Below are 21832 nucleotides of genomic sequence, written 5' to 3'. Positions count from 1 at the left end.
ACACAGTTACAATTGTCAGTTACCTTGTGTAAAGTGTTTGTGTGTGTGTGTGTGTGTGTGTGTGTCTGGGCCACTTGCTAGGTTTGGCCCTGAACCAGGTCTAAACATCTGATCAAAAAGCATGATTAATTAATTAATCATTAAGCAGGATGGCCTTCATGTTGGAGCTGTGCAGCTGAAATAGAACAATGCTGAAAGGGCTCATATAATATAGAACACTCACATATATACAGTAAGGCCTAGAGGAGTGAGTGTGTGCTAGTAGAGACTGTACAAGTTGGTTTTGAAGTGGAACCTTTTCACCACGATGGAGCCAAACTTGAACAGCGACGTATGGCTGTAAGCTCTCAGAGAACCATACAGATTCTCCTAAACTCACATGGCTTTTTGTGGTGAAATATACCTTGCCGAGTATTCATTTAAAAACAAAAAAAAACATGGAGTGAAAGAAAAATGCAGAGACGACACAGAAACGGGAAAAATCATGTGACCAAATGTATAAAAATGTTCTGTATATACAACATGTATATGTCAGAAATAATCACAAATAGCAGAAAGTAACAGCTGTGTTTATTTCGTGAAGATATTCTGTAGGCTGTGGAGCAATCGGATAGATAAGAGCTTTATCCGGTGGAAACTACTCAATATCTCATGTTTTCTCTGACAGCTATCCTGAAAATCACAGCTGTCAGTTTCCTCACCACAAGGTGCAATTTGCACTCATTTCTGTATTGATGTAAATCAAGAGATTCCTACCCTGTTAACCTTATTCATTATACTATTACCTTCCTTCTCCATCCTTATTTCATTATCATGGCATGATGAATATTTTACATTAACATAATATAGTTCCCATTTATATCATGTAACAAGCAAATTCCTTTCAATCCACTCTGAAAGAATAGTTACAATTTTTATTACCAAGATGGTTTAATCTTCTACAGCTAGATATTCATTTGAACCATGAGCGTGTGAGGAACAGCTGAAGAGAAGCTGGAGAAAAAAATGAGAGGGGGAGGATCCCTCAAAGTATTCATCAGATTCATAATTAATAGAAGATCTGCTCAATCCACGTCAAGCTGAAACTGGCTACAACGGAGGAGTGTTTCAACGGGCACTCAGAAGATAAGGAATGATTAAACCTCTCCCTGGTCCCTCTTTGAAATGTTTTGCACATTTAAATAATTTAACACAAAGACTAAAGCTCTTTTTTTTCCCCCCCAGTTCTCTAAAAGCAGTTCTGGGGGTCTGAACTGGGTAGTGCTGCATTATCATTAAGTCACAACACAACGGTCTCTCAAAATGTCCGTCTTTTAAAGCGCTAAAAACTGAAGCTTTAGTTTTTTTGCAAGTCTGCCTTGATAAAAATGCAGAACTTCATAACAGACTTTGCCTTTCCTTTATTTTTCTTCTCAAAACCTCTTGAACTTGCAGCCAAAAATTTCAGGAGAAAATTTCAGATGAATAAAACGCTGCCTGAAGAGAGACAGATTGTAAAGGCGCTAAATCCCTGGCTGAGGCTCAATTTCCCCGGTTTCTGTGACAGGGACCGGCACCAAAGTTGGTATATTCAAAAGTTTGCTGGGAAACAAGAGTGAATCAACATAAGAATTATAAAAAAAATGAAATAAAAGAGAGAAGGGGGATCTCAGAATGGTGCTCGTAGCTCACATCTCTGTATGTAATGCTATCACAGCTATTTGAAGTCATCTCATATTTTCTTTTCCCTCATGTTTGTACAGTTTATATATTTTTTTCTTTGACACATTTACCACACAATAACTGGTGCCATGTTAACTACCTTTGGGTGAAGGGATAAACATGCAAACTTTAAATGGTCTTAAAGGCAACGTCTCCTTAAATAACCCTCATACGCACTTTCATATACAACAACATTAGAGAGGTAACACACATGACTTGTCAATCTTCAAAATTTAGAAAACAAGCCTCATCAGGTTTTGTGCAAAATACTGAGAGCTCAAAACAAACACAGCTGCTATTGAAGCCACAATAAACAAAGACACGCAATGCATTTCTTCTCTAAGACAGTCCCGTTATGTATTTTTGTGATTTCAGTAATCACATTCAAGTTGGCCGTGATCTAGGAGCACGGATATGCCTTGACTTGAAAAGTGAATGATTTGTCCATAACTTACAGACACACTGTAGGCCTATGTACAGTACGTCTACATAAAGCGCCCTCGTTAGCCAGTCAATGCTCCTCTGAAATCGGCACTGACATCTCCTGCAGCTACCCCAGCCCTGCAGGACGACAGAAATGACAAGGGAAGGTCTGAGTTAAAGGGTCAGGGGTCATATGGAGGCATGTGAGCCCAGAAAATGGCAACCAATCCTGAGTTAGCGGGAGTCTGCTATAATACGCACCACTGAAGGCACTTTTTTTTTTAAACAACAGTGCTTCTGTTCTAAGTAATTCAAGTTCAAGAAAGAATAAACCAGGGCCCTCCGTGCAGGAAGGACTTTCATATCTGTGTTCTTCTTTTGTTTTTCCCCCTTTGTTCCCCTCAGACAAAGCGAGCAGCTCAACCTAAAGCTTCTGCAGAGAGGCAGGCGGGGTCTGACAGCGAGGGAAAAGTGAAAACCCTCAGGAGTAGGGAACGGCTCGAATCGAAAGGGAGTGGTGACAAAAAAAAGGAAACACAAACGAAAGGAAAAACAAAAACTTACATAAAGCATAAAACCTAAAATAAAAAAAAATGAAAAGCACAAGCACTTGAAAATACAAACTATGAGAAGCCTGCAATTCAGATCTTCCGTTTTAGTCTGAGAGCAGGAGACGGTGGAGAAGAGCACCCGAAACGGACTCACGACACCGGCCCTCTGTGGTGGCTAATTTGATTGGTTGGTTGGTCAGTCAGTTGGTCAGTGAGAACATGTCATTGTTAACTTTGTGTTCAATAAGGGTGTAATAGCCCCATGTGTTACAGGGACAGAGCATGGCAGGCCAGCTGACGGGACGAGGGCGTGTGTGTGTGTGTGTGTGTGTGTGTGTGTGTGTGTGTGTGTGTGTGTGTGTGTGTGTGTGTGTGTGTGTGTGTGTGTGTGTGTGTGTGTGTGACGGGGCAGATTTAATCATCATCCCCTCCTCCGTACATGTCAGCCAGCTTCTTGAAGCGGGGGCCCCATTCGTTGAGGTAGTCATAGTCCTGGTCCCCCGTGCTGGAGGAGTTGAGGGAGCTGACGGAGCCGGCGGTGGAGCCGCTGCCCTCGTAGTCGAACACCAGCAGGGAGTCGTACGGAGGAGCTGTGGGGTCGTTGTCTGCCGCTCGCAGACCCTAAACAGGACGAGAAGGAAGAAAAGGTCAGTACGCACATGTCTGCAGGATGATGGAAAAGCAACAAGCTGTTGGAGGTCAATTCCTGTGATTCAACATTGTGCTCATAAGATTTTTCAATAAAGCTTAAAATTGAATGAGCAGATGTTGAGATATCCTGTAACAGTCAAAATCTGGATCCAACGTTTGTGGCATCATCAGGGTCATTTCCTCAGAGCCATAGAAGACGTTACACAACTGTTTTCACAGGCTGAGCAGTATTTCCCATGTTACCCTGACCTTTATGTGTAAAGGTGACTCTTTCACAGCTTTATATTATTATTGTGCATCTCTACTTGTATGGCAGCATTTTGCCGCAGCTGGTCAGAGTGGAGTTTACTTTACTTCTATACTGGTGGGACTGGTGGGACAATGCATACTGTTTCATAAGCTGATATTTGTATTACAATTTCAATATACTACTTCTAGTAACTAGAAGTTAATGAAGCGGTGTTAAAAGTACAATACCGTAGTATATGGTAGAAGTATTAAGCACCATTGAATGGTAAAACCCAAGTACTTCATAATTGTGCTTTCTGTCACTTGTATTTATCAATTCTTTGTCTAAAGCTCAACGTTCAGTCTCATATATGTTATAACAAATACAGTGTGCAGTTAAATTAAGGATACATGGCATTGCGCATAGAAAACTATTGGAAATAAATAATATTGTTGTATTGTACTCATACTCTGGGACGAAGCACAACTGCATTTCGTTGTCTCAGTACTCGTACAATAAAGTTTATTCTAATAACAGCATATCTTGCAATTTTCTTCTAAAATGAATTATTCAACAAGCTTCTTTAAGTGAATTTTGAATACGTTAAGTGAATTGTTCAAACACTACAGGCTTCATAGGGGCATGTTCCTATAAAGCTCAGTGGGCCTAAATTATTACAACCATTATTTAATCAGGTAGTCTCATTGAGATCGGATCTCTTTTGTGAAGCCTGAGTGAAGCAGCAGAAATACAACAGATATGAGACACAAACCAAAACACAGCCAGTCTCACACAAGTCAATACGAACAGCGTCGGAAACCAGCTCAGACACTTCCAAAAATGTATCATGTAGTACAAGTAGGTTGTACACAAATTCTAGTTTTTCACATATAAAAACACATGAATAACGGGATGCATTGGCAACGTCTGAATTTGACTCAGCAATGTGTGATTAAACCCGATTCATCCATATCTTGTTACTGTTTCATTAAAGGAAGGTTGGTAATCTTGACCAACTAGCAAGAGTACGCAAGATTTTAAAAATCATCCAACCGAAGAAGAAAGTATTTTACACTAAAAGTAGCTAACAACACTGGCTCTTAAATCTACTAAATCCAGCAAGAAAGTCAGTAAGTCTGCAACACTGAAAGCCTGCCACTTAAGGCCGCCCTCCAAAGCCACTTCCAAAAAATGATCATGGACGTAAACAACAAACACTGCTATGGATAGTTCTCACAGCTGTCATGCTAGTAGCTCTATTGACGAGCAATGTGTGCAGAGGCAGAATACGTGAAGTAGACAGGCAGGTAGCCCGTCCAATCATTACACTCAGGATAAATGTAATGATTGGACGGGCTTAGTACAGTCCTGCGGTGGCCAGAGATAAAATGAGAATTTCTACAAAAATATCAAAAAATGTTTTTGAAGACGATTACCAACCCTGCCTTTAATAAGATGAAATGAAATCTGTATCTTTTTTCCGATGGGGTGCGAACCCACACTTGCTTCTAAGGATGACAAATGAGGGTCGATGACCTGAAGGTGAGGCAGGTGAAGAGAAACGAACTTCATCCACTTTATCAAAATACAGAGAGAAGCTACGGATAGAAACCTGAAAAGCCTCAACCCCCAAGGGGTACAGTGCGTGGCAGGAACACCATGTGTTTGCTGTGTTTGTGTTTTACCAGACTGCTGGAGCGAGATCAGGTGAGTACATGTGTGAGCGAGGGGGAGAGCGAGAGATAGAGAGAGAAAGAGAGAGAGAGAGAGAGAGAGAGTCAAGGCTGGATGGATCAAAGCTGAACAGCTGCCAACACCTCTCGAGTGTGAACGCGTTGTCACGAGTCTGTCAATCAGCATTTTCTCGCATCAGTGTGCCAACGCTGGAGTTGTGTGTGTGTGTGTGTGTGTGTGTGTGTGTGTGTGTGTGTGTGTGTGTGTGTGTGTGTGTGTGAATAAAGCTGCCACCATCAGAGCAGCTGCAACGTAAAACAAAACTATTTTCGCTGTTCCCATCAGCATACTGGAGTTTACATATTGAACAGCATCCAGAAATGAGTAATCACATTAAACGTCAGATCGATGGGAAGTGGAAGTGAGAGGCCGGCTCACTGTGGGAGAAACACTCTAGCATGCATGGCAGATGAAACGTCTGCGTCCGCTGAGTAAATTCACCTCGTGGATGAAGTCCCCGATGTCTCCAGGGTGGGGCACGACCGGTCTGATCGGGTACTGGGACTCAGGGATGATGGGACGTTCGTCCACCCTGCGGACACCAGGCGGCTTGCTGATGATGTGCTCCAAGGAGTCAGGCTGCTGCAGCTGGCTCAGGTCGTAGTCCTACACACCCACACAGGCAAAACAGATGTAAGTTGGTGCGGGAGGTCAACATAGAAAGCGTATGTGTGTGTGTGTGTGTGTGGGTGTGTGTTGGTGGGTGCATGTCTCTCGGGATCTCACCTGGTCTTCCTCTCCTCCTCCCTCTTCATCGTATTTGAGGATGTTGTCTCTGACATCGTCTTCGGGGTCGATGAGCAGCTGCTTGGTGTGCCTCTCCTTCTCTCTGCGCTTCATCCACACGACAAACAACAGCACCATGCCTGTAACCGACACACACCAGCTAGATAAACCTTCAGCCAAAGGCATAGAGAGGGGGAAAACCGTAGACAGTACGTCTTTGGGGAAAACAGTTTGCTCACTTTTAATGTGTTGGACCGTGTGTTTGGCTAACGGCAAACGGAACTACACATACAGTTGACCGCCGATCTGAGGATGCTCTTTGGCTGCATTTTTGGGCTTAAACCTCACATTTACGCGCTTATTGTCAAAAAATGTACTCAATAAATGCTTCAAGTCGCGGCAATGCAGGTGAAACAGAGCTGAGACGCAGGCCTGCAGAGACCCGGTTCAGACATATGCATAGATTAAAATGAGAGCGTATCTGATGTGTGAGACACTTGCGGTTAGACAGAGGGTTAGCTAATTATTGGAGTCATATTTATTCAATCAAACATCACAGCACTGGTCATTGCAGACACACCTATCAGAGATCTGCACTCCACTTAGTGCACCTATTTCATTAGCATATGAATTCTTTAGTTATGGTGAAAAACGTGTTTGTGAGATCCCCGTGACCTTTGCCCACAAAGTGGATGTCCGAGTGGATGTTTGCGCAAAATTTGAATTAGTTCCTTCGAGGTGTTCTTGAGATATCGTGTTCACGAGAATGGAACGGACGAATGGACAACTCGAAAACATGATGCCAGCTTTCACGTATTCATTTGTAACGGCTTCCTCCTCCTGCTGTCTTTCTTTTCTTTTAAGCATTGTTTTATTTGTCATTTAACATTCATTTTGTAGCTTTGTTGTCTTTTATGTACCTTCCCTGTGTGTTGTTTGTCTTCTGTGAGAGAGAAATGTCAAAACTCTGTATGCTCTACCTGCTCCAATAACTATAAGATAAGCAAAGGAATAAATGTAAATCACTTGTAGTAGTAGTAGTTGGAATGAAAAGTATGGATGACGCACAATATAACACTTTAAAATATGCTGTAAAAACCCTACAGCGGCGGGTGAATTTGTCTATAAGACTTGTCTATATGTATGAGCAAAGTGGCTGACAGCAACAAAAGTAAGCCAACGGCATGAATCACTGGCAGCACAGGCAGCAGCAGATATTCACCCTACCAGAAAAAGAAGACAGAAACCTCCTTGTCAAGAGATGCTTGAGAAGATGCCAGCAGTCGGGGCATTAATCCATTATACAAACTGTTGTTCATGTTGTAGTACTGCAGCTTGGTGAATGTTTAATGACTGTGCCCTGAGCTACACATTTTCTGGCAGAAAAGCAGACCATAGCAAATCACTGGCAGCTTTTTTGCATTATGTTCATATATATATATATATATATATATATATATATATGTGAGTGGGCGTGTGACATTATTGAAAGCAGTGAGGTGTGTGAGTGCATCATGAACCGCTGATACTCACTGAGGAGGATGATGATGCAGATGAGGATGGAGATGATGGCTCCGGTTCCCAGGCCAGCGGCCGCCACGGCCCCGAGGGTGGTGCAGTCTCCGTGTTCGTCGCAGGGACACACCTTGATTTTGATGACCGACCTGTTGGACAACGGAGGGTTCCCCGAGTCCGACACAATGACAGGGACCTCATACACCCCCGGCTCTAAATATATCTGGTACCGCAGCCCGAGACGAGCGTAATCACCTGTGTAGAGAGGAAGAGGAAAGAGAGGAGTTAGTTACAAGACGCACCTAATGATCACATTTATTAATATAATACTCTGAAATGACAATACATTTTCAAAATAGTTACTTCTGACCAAAATCTTAACAATTGCTTCCACATAGGGAATGCTATTATCATGCATTAATCATTTAAAAGCTTTTAGTGAAAAACTATGTTTTGGGGTTTTAAATTACATTTTGCTTGAATGAATGAATTTAACCAAAAGTATTGTTTGTTAGAAGGGAAAACATGGTCAAATATGATCATTACATCATACTAATCCTCTAAAAGTTGATCATATCGGACAATAACATAGTACTACTTCCATATTTAACTATGAAAGAATAACTCATTTATAGCATATATGGGCAATAAAGATACGAGCAGGTTTATAATGAAGCATCTGATGAGATTTTGGTCAGTTAGTAAATTAAATAATTGATAAAGACTGGTAATAAATATGCAAAACTAATGTTTCTACACATGTATACAGTAACACTGTGAAACTGTTCCATGCACTGATAATGAATTCATTTTCATAAGTTCTTTAGTGCTGTTGTCCTCCTCACCGCTGATCCGAGAAATCGTCCAGTTGCGTCGGATGCTGTTGGGAAAGTTGGGCAGCTCGAAGACAAAGGGTCCAGCGTTGGGGTCTGTGTCAGCGTCAGCTGCAGTGATGTTGACACCGTGGACGTTCTTGTTCACCCGCTCACAGATCTGAGACTCCTTGGGTATGAGTGCCGGGGGTTGTCATTAATATCTATCAGATAGATCTGCAGCGTGCCGGTCCCGCTGGCTGCAGGAGAGCCTGGGAGCAAAAAGAGAGAGAGGGAAGAGAAAATAGTATCATGATGGTGAGGAAAAGATGACAAAGGAAAGATGTGTGCAGTGAAAGTGACGATTGAGAGGGAAGAGGGACAGAAGTTGAAGGCCGATAGGGGAGGCAAGTAATGAAAGAGAAGAAAAACGAGAGATAAAAGGACCGAAAGGAGGTGAAAGGAGCTCTATTCACAGTGGTGATGTTAGAGGTACGGATGCTGCAGAAGCAGAGGAGAGAGGAGAATATCTGCCCTTGACAGGAATACTTTTGACAGTTGTGCTTCCCTGCTCCTCGTTTAGCCTCAGAGACAAATCAGAGTCGATCCAGATGCAGGCACGGCACGTCAGAATCGCCTGGAGACGGCTTAGGTACAATAATGATGACTGTAACACAATCAAACAAGTCCTTGTCCGTGTGCATTTACACAAAACTAAGAGAGCCATATATGATTCGGTAGATAAAGAAAAAGTCTGCCTGCAATATTAACAATGCATTTCTGAAGAGGTGAACAGGGCGTTCTTGTTGTGGCGCATGCTGTCCTGGATTCTCAAAAACAAAATCACCTAAATACACTTGTACATGCACAGTCTCTATGACTATATGCAAATGTTTATATCTCCGCTGCATGCTCGAACACATACAAACATATATACATACATATAAAATGACTCCCTGCATACACATAATCCATCACTCTTGGTAATGATTTACTCAGCGTGAAAGCAGATGTGACTTTCCAGCATTTCAGACTATAACAGTATATTGCATAATGAATTTTGTTTATTTAACAGAGACAATATACATTAATTAACTCCATGCTTCTGTGATGGAGTCTCGGATTCAGCACATTTTGCATTTTTCTCTCCTCTCGGTAGTTGAAAGTTAGTGGGCTTGCTGTTTTTTAATTAATAGTTTAATTTAACGTAATGTTAATGTAACTAAATGTGATCAAACTGACTTATAAGTGAAACTGACTCACTTATGGAATCTGTTGAACACGTAGATGCTTTAGCACTGGATTGGCTTATTATCTACTATAAATACATACGGATCTCGCTAATGAGACAGCTATAATAAACTTGTGATATTGTCTCAGATTTACTATCCACATTGCACCAATGCTGCACATTCCATGGTGCGACCGTGGCTCAGCGGTAGAGCAGGGTCGTCCTTAAATCAGAGGAGCGCCGGTTCGATCCCCCGCTCCACTGGACCATGTCAATGTGTCCATCGGTGTACAAATAGGTATGACTGTTAAGAGTCCTGATGGGCAGGTGGCACCTTGCATGGCAGCACCTTGTCATCAGTGAATGGAAATGGATGAATGGGTGTGAATAGGTGAATGATGACATGTGGTGTTAAAGTGCTCTGAATGATAGTAAGACTAGGAAAGCGCAAATCCATCCATCCATGATGAAGTTTGTGGAAATGATTATGACAACTGAAGAAATGTGGTCTGACGCTACAGTTGGCAGGCATTGCAGGTGCTGCCTCACTACAATATTGTCAGCCTTGGACTGTAATAACATGCACTGATGCACACAGACACACACCTCATCTGCAGACACAATCCTGAAGCCCTTTGCATTGATTGAACAGAGCAACAGACCTCAGCTACAGCATTTATAGAGAATTGGGAGTAAAGAATAGACACTTAAAAGAATCAGAGCGGGATAGTAGAGTTGGGTGGGAGAGAATGCATGAGTGTGTACGTGAAGTATGAAAAAGTGGCACAGAGAAATCCCCCCCCCCAAAAAAAACGAGCGCTTAGCCGTATAAAGCTCAGAGCTGTTTATTGAGTGTGTGTCAGGGGGTGACGACCCTTAGCTGCCTCCAATTACGAGTCATTTCCCTGCCATGCCCCACTGGCTGAGCCATTGGATGGAATCAAGCGACCCCAGGGCCCATCCCCGGGAGGAGATAAGGGCGATGTAATTTACAAAGATTTATGCAAAGCTGACAGATCTGCCAATTAAACATGGCAACAGAGCAAGACATTTGCCACAAGAAGAGTGAGACACAGTTAAAGACAGGGGCTGTAAGTGAGTCAGTTTGACTGCTGTCTGTACTACGGTTTATGTCGCAAATGACTACATAAATTTCAAGTGATTGATGACTTATCAAATGATCAGTGATGGATGTGGCCCTGGAGCGCTAGTCAAGTTTCATAACAGTTTTTTGAGTTTCAGAAAAATGAATACATAACTGAAAAGAAGTCTGCAGGTTTTTAAAGCCTGTGTGAAGAAGACCATTCAGGTTCAAGGTTTAACAGACCATGAATCAAATAGACACTTTAATAATCTACTTCTTGCTCATCATAGTTAGTTTTGTCAGAACTGCACTATTCACATAGGAAATTAATAACAGCGGCCAGGTTATGCATAGCGGTAGCACTTTACCATAACAAAGCTGAGTTTTCTCCACGGTTGTGTCACAGTTTTGCCGCAGCATAGCATGTGTTAGGGTGTAATGTCAGTAGGGGGCACTCAGTTTACACACGGCTTTGCAAAGTTAAAACCCACTACTCCGCTGTGGCCTTGGATGTGATGTCACGTCAACCCCTGTGTTGAGACTGCACAATACGCTTCACTGAAGATATTGAACGTTGAGTGAACGACCAAAAGAGCAGGTAGCATGTTGGGTGAAACTATATGTAGCCACACAATGCTACAACATGCTGCTTTACCATAGCTATATGCCTTATGTCGGTTTTGTCAGATAGAATACTTTTAATTAAACAGCTGCACATCTAGTAGACTTTGTTATGAAAAACACTGTAAAACATAAAGAATGATTGATGTGAGAAAATGTAAGGTATACAAATGTAATTCAAATGTTAGAAGAAATAAAACAATGATGTCTATATAATAAGTTGTGTGAGACAATGCACTAAAAACAGTTAGAAAATAAAAATTGTAACTTTATTACAACCCAAAATACGGCTATGAAACTAGTTCTAGATCTCTAACTAGTAATATCCCATTACTTCATATTTATACTATACTTACATCATAGTCTTTAGTATGACTACATCATCAACTGGACAAAACAATTGATCCAACATCTTCTAAAAGCCTTTAATATATTTACAAGCTAATTGGAGGAACATTTAGTTTGATGGTCAGTATTTAAACATTATCCAACAAATCTGATCACAAGTGGTTTCATGCACAGACATGATGCGAATACATACTTAAAGGGTAACTATGTCATTTTTTTCAACCTGGACCCTATTTTCCCATGTTTTTGTGTCCAACTGACTTAAAGGGACAACAATTTCTTAAACTGGTCCATTATTGAGCGAGAGTGCTGCAGACGACAGCCACTCACGTGCTTTCATGTAATCTATTGGACCGAACTGGCATTGTAAATTCCATCCCCTAAAAATGCGTTTTTTTGCCACTGACAGACTTTGATGGTTATTATAAGTTTCTGACAACACAAGTGGACGGCTTACTTAGAGGTCTCGTTCTGAAATCTAGGGAGGTGACACGTTGCCAGAAGCCAAGGGTGGAAACGCCAGTGCCAGGTGAGCAGAGTTTTTTTGTTGAAGTATATAAAGTGTTACTTAGTGTTATCTAAAAAGTTTTCAATGTCATGGCTGAATATTGAGGTGACTATGTGGGATGAGATTTATTTGAGCTAGAATAAAAGGATACACCTACAAAGTGAAGAGAGGAGAAGGACAGAGCCCGTCCGTGGTGTAAAAACAAGCACTTCTAGTTAACGTAATATTACATCGACGCTGCACAATTGCCCTCGCACCTCGTTTTTGCAGCTGCAGGTTACAGCATTGCATCTACATACTGAGCCAATTAAAAAAAAAAATTGTCCTTATTAGTCTCTTAGTCATAAGGAATAACCCTTTAATGCACAGTATTAAATGCATTTTTAACAAGTACATATTGAACCATAAACATGTGAAGTTCATCAACACACACAGACACACACACGCACACACACACACACACACACACACACACACACACACACACACACACACACACACACACACACACACACACACACACACACACACACACACACACACACACACACACACACACACACACACACACACACACGCATTCAGAAGGCTTTCCTATCCTGCAGCTTTGTTAATCCCAGTCATGTATGGGGGACATGTGGAAGCAGCTTGCCACAGCTGATAGGAGAATTATGTGGGTTTTAACCAGCTAAATAAATAATTATGTTTGTGTAAATTCCTCAAAAGGATTTGTATTAACTCCTTTTTTTCATGATGGCGGCTCAGAGATGTGAGGCACGGGGAAAAGACTTGTAGCAAGCCCTCCATATGTTCTTTAAAGAGCACATACAAACATAAACACATAGGTGAGTGACGGAGAAGACTGCGTGTCAGAAGGGTCTCAGGCTGTCGGATTGTGTCGGGGGCCGACATAAAAATATGCTAGAAATACAAGTGTACTTCTCGCCATGCTGTCACCACCTCTCCACGTACCCGTCCTACTATCCTTACTGTCTCATAGCACTTCTTACCATAATCCCTCTCACATTATGACAGCTAGCACTCCAGCAACACCCACATAGTCAGACTGATGCATACACACACACATACTAACTTCAACTGCTGGCTTCTCATCTTTTTTTGACTCTGCACAGTTCCAATATCCGACAAACATCGACGTAATATGCAGCTATGAACTGTGCACTTAACAGATGTCAGATGTCAAGTTAATAAAAATTTTAATAAAAAGGAAATAACAGGGAAAGAAATTAGATGTTTGTGAGTCAACCCTCTAATCCCGCTGCCTCTTCCCTCCCATCAGCACGACAGGTCACACGTCATGGTGTCTGCTACTGTCAGTCATCGCCAAAATAAAAAAAAAAGTACAGAAACACACACATATGCTCCCATAAATGTGTTTGGAATGAAATCATTCTTCACATATGCTCACACCTATAAATACCCCGATGTTTCAAAGCCAACTCAACTAATTTTAAACACACCAGTGCACTGCACGTCACTGATAAGGCAACTTGGAGAGGAGGAAAAATAAATAAATACCCTTTTTTACTTGAGAAAAAAGGGAACTTATTTGTTTGCCGTGATTGAGTTTGTGCTCAGCTAAACTTGAGTTTAGAACTTTGAGGCAGAACAAATATATATGCCACATTGTGAGAGAGGGGGAGAGAGAAGGCAGTCATGGACAGAAGATAAAGAGGATGAGAGGAGAGGCTCAAGAGTGTGACCAGGTTGTGTGAATCCAGGATTTCCTCTAACTCCATCCCAGCTGCAATGCACTTGAATGCTGCAGAGCTTCCGTGTCCTTATATCCCTCTAAATCCACACGAATGTCTTCATTTTCATCAAACAGCAAGCAACATGTTTTAGCAGTGACCTCATTAAGTTTAAAACTTTCATCACTGCTTCCTTTTTATTTTATTTTTTAAGTAGGACCATTTAACCGACATGGAAAAAAATTCCAGGCATTTCTTACTTCTTACTTACGAATGAGGCCTTTACATGAGGCATTGTTTATTGGGTGCTGAGGGACTCTTAACGATGATTCAATCCTCCACATTCAACTGGCTGACTATTTGCATTGTTATAATAATAGTTTTGGCCGTAAAATCATATGTGCAAGAATGAAAAATAAACGTGGGAATGAGGACGTACACAGAAATAATAAAGAGTGGGTAGCAGCAACACTGATCACTATAATCGTAAATGTTCACTGATGAAACACGTGACTTGAAAAGAGGCTCTTACCATTGTCTGTTGCCAGGAATGTGGCTTCATATACGTTGTTTTTGACGTAGACAGACTCCCTGTCGAGCATCGCCGTGGTAACGATCTGCCCATTGGTTCTGTTGATGGACAACCAGTCCGCGGGGTCGTTCAGCTTTGAATACCTAGAGACACACAAGGACAAATCGATGGTGGAGTTAGCGCTAGCACTTCCGTGTTTACAAGCAATTGAAAATTTTCTCTTGCATCCGTGCATACAAAGATTGCCTGCACACACACACACACACACACACACACACACACACACACACACACACACACACACACACACACACACACACACACACACACACACACACACACACACACACACTCACAAAATCACAACCGCCTGACCTTCACACAGTTTAATTCTTCATTGACTTCTCCTCCAGAGCCTGCAGCTTACAGTCAATTTCACCTCATTTTTCCACTTCTGTGTACCAGGCATTGAAGTAAATTACCTCCATAGTTAAGCACTGCCTCCCTGTGTGTGTGTGTGTGTGTGTGTGTGTGTGTGTGTGTGTACATATTCTAGGAAGTGTTTGCTTATGCTGGGGAGGGCTTAGCTGCCTGGCAGGGTTATATACATGCATGTTTTAGTGTTTGCGTGTTTGCAAATGTCACAGTGTGTGTATGTGGAAGCTGTGCATAGGGCGGAGACGGGACGATATGATCTTTGGAACTGATCGTCAAACAGGAAAGTGGATGTGGTAGCAGGTGGCGACATCCCCTGGGATAAAGGGCAAGGAAGGAACAGGGGATCATCTCCAGGATTGAATCCCAATCTCACTCTGATCTAACTGTTCTTGTTTCTCGGGCGTTTGTCGCTTTCGGCTCGCTCCACACTTTCAATTCTATCAGATCTCTCAGGCCATGCCACCTCACCTCATCTCGCTATGCTTTTGTATTCATACTTTTTCTTATCCCCCCCCCCCGTCTGTATCTTCTCATCCTCGTGTCATTCCCTCTCTGATGCAGAGTTCACCATGTGGCCCCTCTATTCTGTGAAACATAATCTGTGACGCCTTGGCTTTATACAGCAAGGTTTCTAGATCAATCCGATTTCATTTACTGAATGTCATCCTGGTCAATAAAGCCCTGTTATGTGGCAAACACTTCCAGCTTTTAAATCCATCTAAATTGAAATGGACTTGACCTTAACCTTGCTTTTATATGTATTAAATTGCAGTGTACTTACTGTCAGTTTATTTCTGTTTGATTAAATACTGCATGTACATTTACTTGCATGGAGGAGAGTGAAAAGCCTGGAGGGCTGGGTGGCGGTTAGGAGGATGCGAGGGAAGGGAGTATAATCTCTCTCCTGCAGTGAGGGGGGTGGGATTTTCCCAGCAGGCAGTGGGCATGATCCCAGGCGTAGCGCGGTGCGGGGAAGGGGATCACAGAGATGACATTCCCACACTCTAGACGGTTTCACACTGGCTAGCCAAGCCAACCGCCACTAACTGGCGGACTGTGAAATCACCACCAGGACTACACTGAGTCCATCGCAGTGGGAGGGTGAGATAAAAGAGTGAGGATCAGGAATGGGTGGGAGGAGAAAGAGAGAGACCGGGACAGGTGACATTCGGAAGAAGCAGCATGGCTGTATGATCTGGTTCTAATATCCTCATTAGGACGGATTGATACCTACTATTGCTATTCTGTGTCCAACTGCAACTCTATTGGTTTTGCCATGCCAAACTAACAATCTCTGACCAGGCTGAGAGACGTTTTGTTTTGTTTTTATTCTTTCCAGTGGAGGGCAGACCAACTGCTGCCCTTTTTACTGAGCAATTGAAATTGAAATGGTCAAGTCCCTGAATCACCTGGAACATTGTCCTACACTCTGTAAGATTTATAAAATGAAAGGTTCAACAGTGAAATCACATTTTGGGAAATACGCTTTCTTTCCAAGAGTTGGATGGGAACATTGATAGCAACCCCTCTATATGTACGCTAAATATGAAGCTTGATTCAGCAGACAATTAGCTTAGCATTAAGATGGGGAGCGGGAGTAAAGAGCTGTCATGGCTCTCTCCAAGGTTTAAGAATCTGCCTAGCAGCCCATTTAAAAGGTCAATAATTAACTCGGCATACTTTATCTTGTTTGTTTAATCAGTCCGCAAACTGGAGCCTGGAGTCTGCTAATTGCCTGGCAGCCTCAAAATGACAAGACACTGGTCTCGGCGAAGAAATAGCCCGCCACATAACTCACCGTAAAACCACAACTTGCTGTTCTTTCACTTCAGTTTGTGTACAACCCCCCCCGACATATAACATGTTAATTAGCTTTAAAGCTGTTGGTACAATCAGTTGATTTCTTTTTGTACTCCTTTACAGAGCCAGGCTAGCCATTTCTCCTTGCTTCCAGTCTTTGTGCAAAGCTAAGCTAATTGTCTGCTGGCTCCAGCTTCAGATTTCGTGTCCAGACATGAGAGTGGAATCTATGTTTTTGTCCAACTTTCAGCCCAAAAGTGCATAACTGTGTTTCCCAAAATGCCTAACTGAACGCAAGAAAATTAAATATAGAAAATTGTGTGTGAGAGTGTGAGAGGAAGAGAGTTTTTTCCTCCATAATGGGCAATAAAAACACCCAGAACTTATTCTGTGGCTGCATGCTCTCTGATGATAAAAGCCATAACACATACTTTTTGTCCATAAAGCAGAGAGCTCTGTCCACCACTACACTTTAATTAAGTCTCCTAAACACCCCTCAGTGCAGATGTAATAACCCCAATATGAAGCAAATGCAAACTCCTGGCTTCATTTGCTTCATATAGGGTTTCTTTGCAGCAAAGCTAATTTCCCAGCACAATGAATTGACAATTCACTTCTTTATTAGTTCTGTTCTTAAGGTAAACTTCAGAAAAGTTAAGGTTCAGAATAAACAGTCATTTTCGCTTCCTTCACTTGCTCTGGCCATTACGATCATGATTGTCCAAACAAAGACCCAACTGTCAACAATGTCCCTGTGCACAACTGGCAGTCCCAATCGCTAACTTTTAATGAAGTGCTTTGCCAATTTTGTCTCCTTTTGGAAAGGTAAACAGTCCATGCTTACTCTAGTGCTATTCTCAAATGTTTTTTTTTTTTTTTTTTTGAATCTTATACTTTGTGTGAAAGTTCAATCATTCCCTCCTGTGGCTCATTTCCAATGCTTTCCCGAGCTCTCCGACACCTGAAGGTTTCTCTCATTTGGGACTTGGTTGGTGTGCGAGTGTAGCTGGATGTATGATTAGGTATGGCAGGTTTGTGATCTTAGCAAGCAGCAGGGGGAAGTATGACATTTATTTTTCAAACCCCTGACCCTGAGGATGAAAAATGCATGTCTCAAGCTTAGCCAAGGAGGTTTGGGTAATCATTTATGCCAGCGTCTCCAGTCCCATGTCTCGACCTCACTGGTCGGGTGTCTGACAGGTGATGCATGATGTCTCACTCTCCTTACCCCTCTCCCCCTCCTCCTCCTCCTGTCCACATCGCCTCCTCCCCAATCCCAACAGGTCACTGTCAGTCTGTGCCTCTGTTGATGAGCATCTCTCAAGTTCAAACCTTGACCCGGAGTCAGCTCACCATCCTTAGCTCCTTTCTCTCCTCCCTCCACTATCCCTTAGGTCTTTTTTTTTTTTAACTTTTTGACTTTAACGCCACCCTCTAAATCTTCTCCTTGTCTCTCTTCTCTTTATGGATCTCAAAGATAAATTCACAAAGACATACAGCTCTGTCATATGCAAAGACATACGCCATAAATTACACGTAACTCACACGGTGCTGTCATATCTAAATGTCTCCTCCTTGCAAACAGACATATCGGATAACTATTTGATTGATGAGGTTTTTGATGTATGCACACTGAGATCAGTTCTGTGCGATGACATTTTGAAAGTGAAATAAGGTGAAACTCTGCTGTAAAAACGAGTCCCTTAATTTCTTTTCTTCAGAATAATGAGAATTTGAGAGACGGACGGAACAGCTGTGATTAGTGTCCTTGCATAATGGTCTCTAGAGAAAGAAACCTTTTTAATTCTCCTAGCCAGATGGATCTAAATGAATGAGGCGGTGGATTCTCCATCCCTACAGTCCTGCTTCCTCGCTTGGTGAGAACACAGCGAGGAGACTTGGTTTGTGTTTGTGTTAAGGAGACCGTGACAGACCACAGCATGCTTGTAAATGGCTAACTTATTTCCAAGATGTAAAGTAGTGCAATCTTGCACGGGTCATGGAAAAACCAGGGAGGAAACCAAAGAGGTCAAAGTGAATTCAACAGGGAGAGAGGATGAGAGAGAGAGAGAGAGAGAGAGAGACAGAGAGTATGCAGAGAGAGAGAGAGAGAGAGAGAGCCCAGCTGGTGACTTTGGTGTCTTCCTAAATTATAACATACTCTCAATTTACTCTCATTTGCTGGGAAATTAGCTGGGAAATTTGTTCAGATCTTCTCCCCAGAGAAAATGGGAAGGAAGGGGCTGTTGGAGTGTAACGGGTTGGAGGGAGGTGGTATTAATGCCACAGCCCTGCTATCAACCCAATCGCCGCAGGCCATACATTACACCAACACCCTCACTATAATATATAGGGGACATTCGACATGTGACCACGAGTGGAAACACACCGAATCTTAAGCCCTTTCTCTCTGGAACATCAATACAGAGCAAAGTGTACTGAATAGATTACCTCTAAGTTTGTAAAAAAAAAAAGGCCACAATGCAGTCCACTGCTACTGGCAAGCTGACAGCGGGACTGAAGGAAAGGCCTGCTGGTCATTTAAAGGTTGGTTTACATTTAAAATCCAGGGAGGCTTAGCGCGGAGAAAGAACACTGCAGGTGGACATAATGCTGTGTCAGGCATTTGGTCTCCAGCCAGCTGTTCTCTCTATCTTTCCCCCCTCTCTCCATCCTGTTCTCTCTCTCTCCTGCTGCTTGTGTGCGTGTGTGTGTGTGTGTGTGTGTGTGTGTGTGTGTGTGTGTGTGTGTGTGTGTGTGTGTGTGTGTGTGTATACCTACATGTATGCGCTCATGGAATCTACAGAATGCACACGTTTCTGATTACCCCAGAGCCAATTGCTCCCTATTAACCTCACCCTCCTTACTAAGAGTTCTCCCGTGGCTCATAAACTTCCCACAGTAAGACTTTGAGAGATTGGACGATGCCAAAATACAGTCCCCTTGTTGAACTTTGACCCCTAACTACTGACATGGAACCTATCCAAAAGTCTTTTTAGCCTGCTGTTAGTGCATATGGAGGGATTTTTGGCCAGAGTTGTGCTTACATTGCAGCTTGACAGACTTCATCAGGCTATACTCTTCTGGGTCCAGAGACTGTCCATATGTAATAGAACTTATCTAATAAGAGCCATATGATTTTTTGCACCAGAAGAACTTTAAACATAATGGCATGCTATTAAAATGTCCGAATTAGCCCAATTAGGATTCCCATCCTGCAGTCTGATGTGTTACAGTCACTCAGTACCTCATCGTCTGCTGCATCTGTAGTCGGTCTGGATCGGTAGCTGAGAAGGTCGTCAGGCTGGTGCCAGCAGGGACGCCCTCCTCAAAGCGGATGTGTTTCGGGTTCGTGGGGAAGTAAGGGGGTTCGTTGACGTCCTGGACCGATATGGTGACCCCAGCCGTGGACTGGAGCGAGGACTGGATGCCACTGGCTAGGTGGGCCTGGTTGGACACCACCACCGTCAGCATGAAGGCACGGTTCATCTCAAAGTCTACTGGCTGGAGGAAGGAAGGAGGGAATAATGACAGTGTGTGAGGAGAGAAAGTGAAACTGAATTCAAGCACTTTTAACATTATAAAATTCTTGAAGGTGCTCATTGGTAACAGTGCTAACAATGCAAACAACTACAGAAGTGCTGACCAAGCTAACAGTGTTTATCTGAATGAAGTAGAGGATGGGTGCTATGCTTTTATGACCAAGCTGTCATTAGGGATGCCTTATCAGCTGTAACAGCTGTATGAGAGCAGGGCAGAGCGGCGTCCCTGAGCTAACGGGTCAGGCTATGCAATAAAACCATGCACAAGGAGAAGCTGGGAGAACAACACACACACAGAGCGACTTTAGTCTCTGCTCAGGTAGACATTTCTACCCTATATACTAAATAGCAAATAGTTGTTTGCTGCTATATTTAGGTTCAGGTTAATATAGATGCTAATATAAATCCAGCATGCTGTAATCACTGTGTACATCAGCCATGTTGTACCAATACCCTTCATAGTCATATTTTGTGCTTTATTGTTTGACTTTTACTTGATCAGTTTCACATATTTTATTAGACTTTAATATGAAAATGTGCAACGGGTAGACACAATATAATGAATTTATGTAGTGAAATCCAGAATAACCACCTCTGTGACATAGTCTGAACATAAAACGGATATTAAAAAGCTTGATTTATATGGTTGTTTTGGACTGTATGTATCATGTTCTCTATATCATTTGATCTACTTTTTCAGTGGGAAAAAAGGTGAATCTTTATTTTTGCAAAAAAACAACTGCATTCTTTTCTTTAAAACTACAGTCTTTGTTTTGGATTTACAGGCAAAGAAAATAGAAAAAGAATGTGTCATCTTCTGGTTTATTACTACTATTAGTAGTATCATTATTACTATTAATTTTAATGAGCACACCATGTCATGTATTAAAGCGTGACGCGCTGACAGTGAAAACCCCTCTTAATATTTCTCTTTTGTGGCTGGGGAATATGCGTTGAACCTTGTTGATGATAAAGGACATCATAAATGAACAGATGCCGTGTCAAGTGTTCCCCTTATGAATTGGACCCATATTCTCTCTAAACTACTAACAAATACACACACACACACACACACACACACACACACACACACACACACACACACACACACACACACACACACACACACACACACACACACACACACACACACACACACACACACATCCTGAGCAGAGGCAGCAGGGCTAAGACTATTCATAGGGTGCTGTCATGGCTCTGCCTTTTGAGTGTGTGTGTGTTTGTGTGTATATGTGTATATGTGTACTCTAGAGGGGGTTTTACAGGCTGAGCCTAAACCAAAGTGACAGTTCCGAGCTTTCCTAATGAAGACTACACGATCAGGTTCAAATGACAACAACAACAAGCAAGGAAATAAAAAAATAAAAAAAGGGAGAACAAATATGGTGCTTGCAGGTCCTTGTGGCACATTTCTAAATAGGCGGGTGATGATTACCGCCGCAAGCCTTGTGTCTGCGGTGTTTGATGCTGATGTTAATGACTTTGGGCACATCTGTATGATGCATTGCAGTGTTATCAGTGGACAGTGTGGCAGCACAGCTCTGATGTAAAAAAAAGAAAAAAAAGAAAAGCATTCTTATTAATCAGGCAGTTTGGTTGACAAGGGCACCGGAGTGGAAGCCTTTGTGCGTGTGCTAGTTAGTTGTTGCAGTT

General features: G+C 42.3%; 1 protein-coding gene across 1 annotated transcript in view; it reads right to left on the bottom strand.

Annotated features, from left to right (window-relative positions):
* Window positions 1–2499: 2499 nt before the first annotated feature.
* Window positions 2500–21832, bottom strand: part of LOC129099503 (cadherin-4-like) — a 58492-nt gene continuing 39159 nt past the window's right edge. Inside the window, 8 exon segments of the mRNA XM_054608757.1 lie at window positions 2500–3296; window positions 5731–5895; window positions 6016–6155; window positions 7549–7785; window positions 8376–8552; window positions 8555–8614; window positions 14379–14521; window positions 19864–20120. Of these exon segments, the coding sequence (XP_054464732.1) occupies window positions 3090–3296; window positions 5731–5895; window positions 6016–6155; window positions 7549–7785; window positions 8376–8552; window positions 8555–8614; window positions 14379–14521; window positions 19864–20120 (1386 nt within the window). The 3' untranslated portion in view covers window positions 2500–3089.

The sequence above is a fragment of the Anoplopoma fimbria genome, chromosome 12 (genome assembly GCF_027596085.1).
Source record: "Anoplopoma fimbria isolate UVic2021 breed Golden Eagle Sablefish chromosome 12, Afim_UVic_2022, whole genome shotgun sequence".
In the NCBI taxonomy this organism is placed as follows: Eukaryota; Metazoa; Chordata; class Actinopteri; order Perciformes; family Anoplopomatidae; genus Anoplopoma; species Anoplopoma fimbria.
The sequence above is the reverse complement of the archived record's forward strand: the minus strand, read 5'-3'. Positions and strand labels throughout refer to the sequence as shown.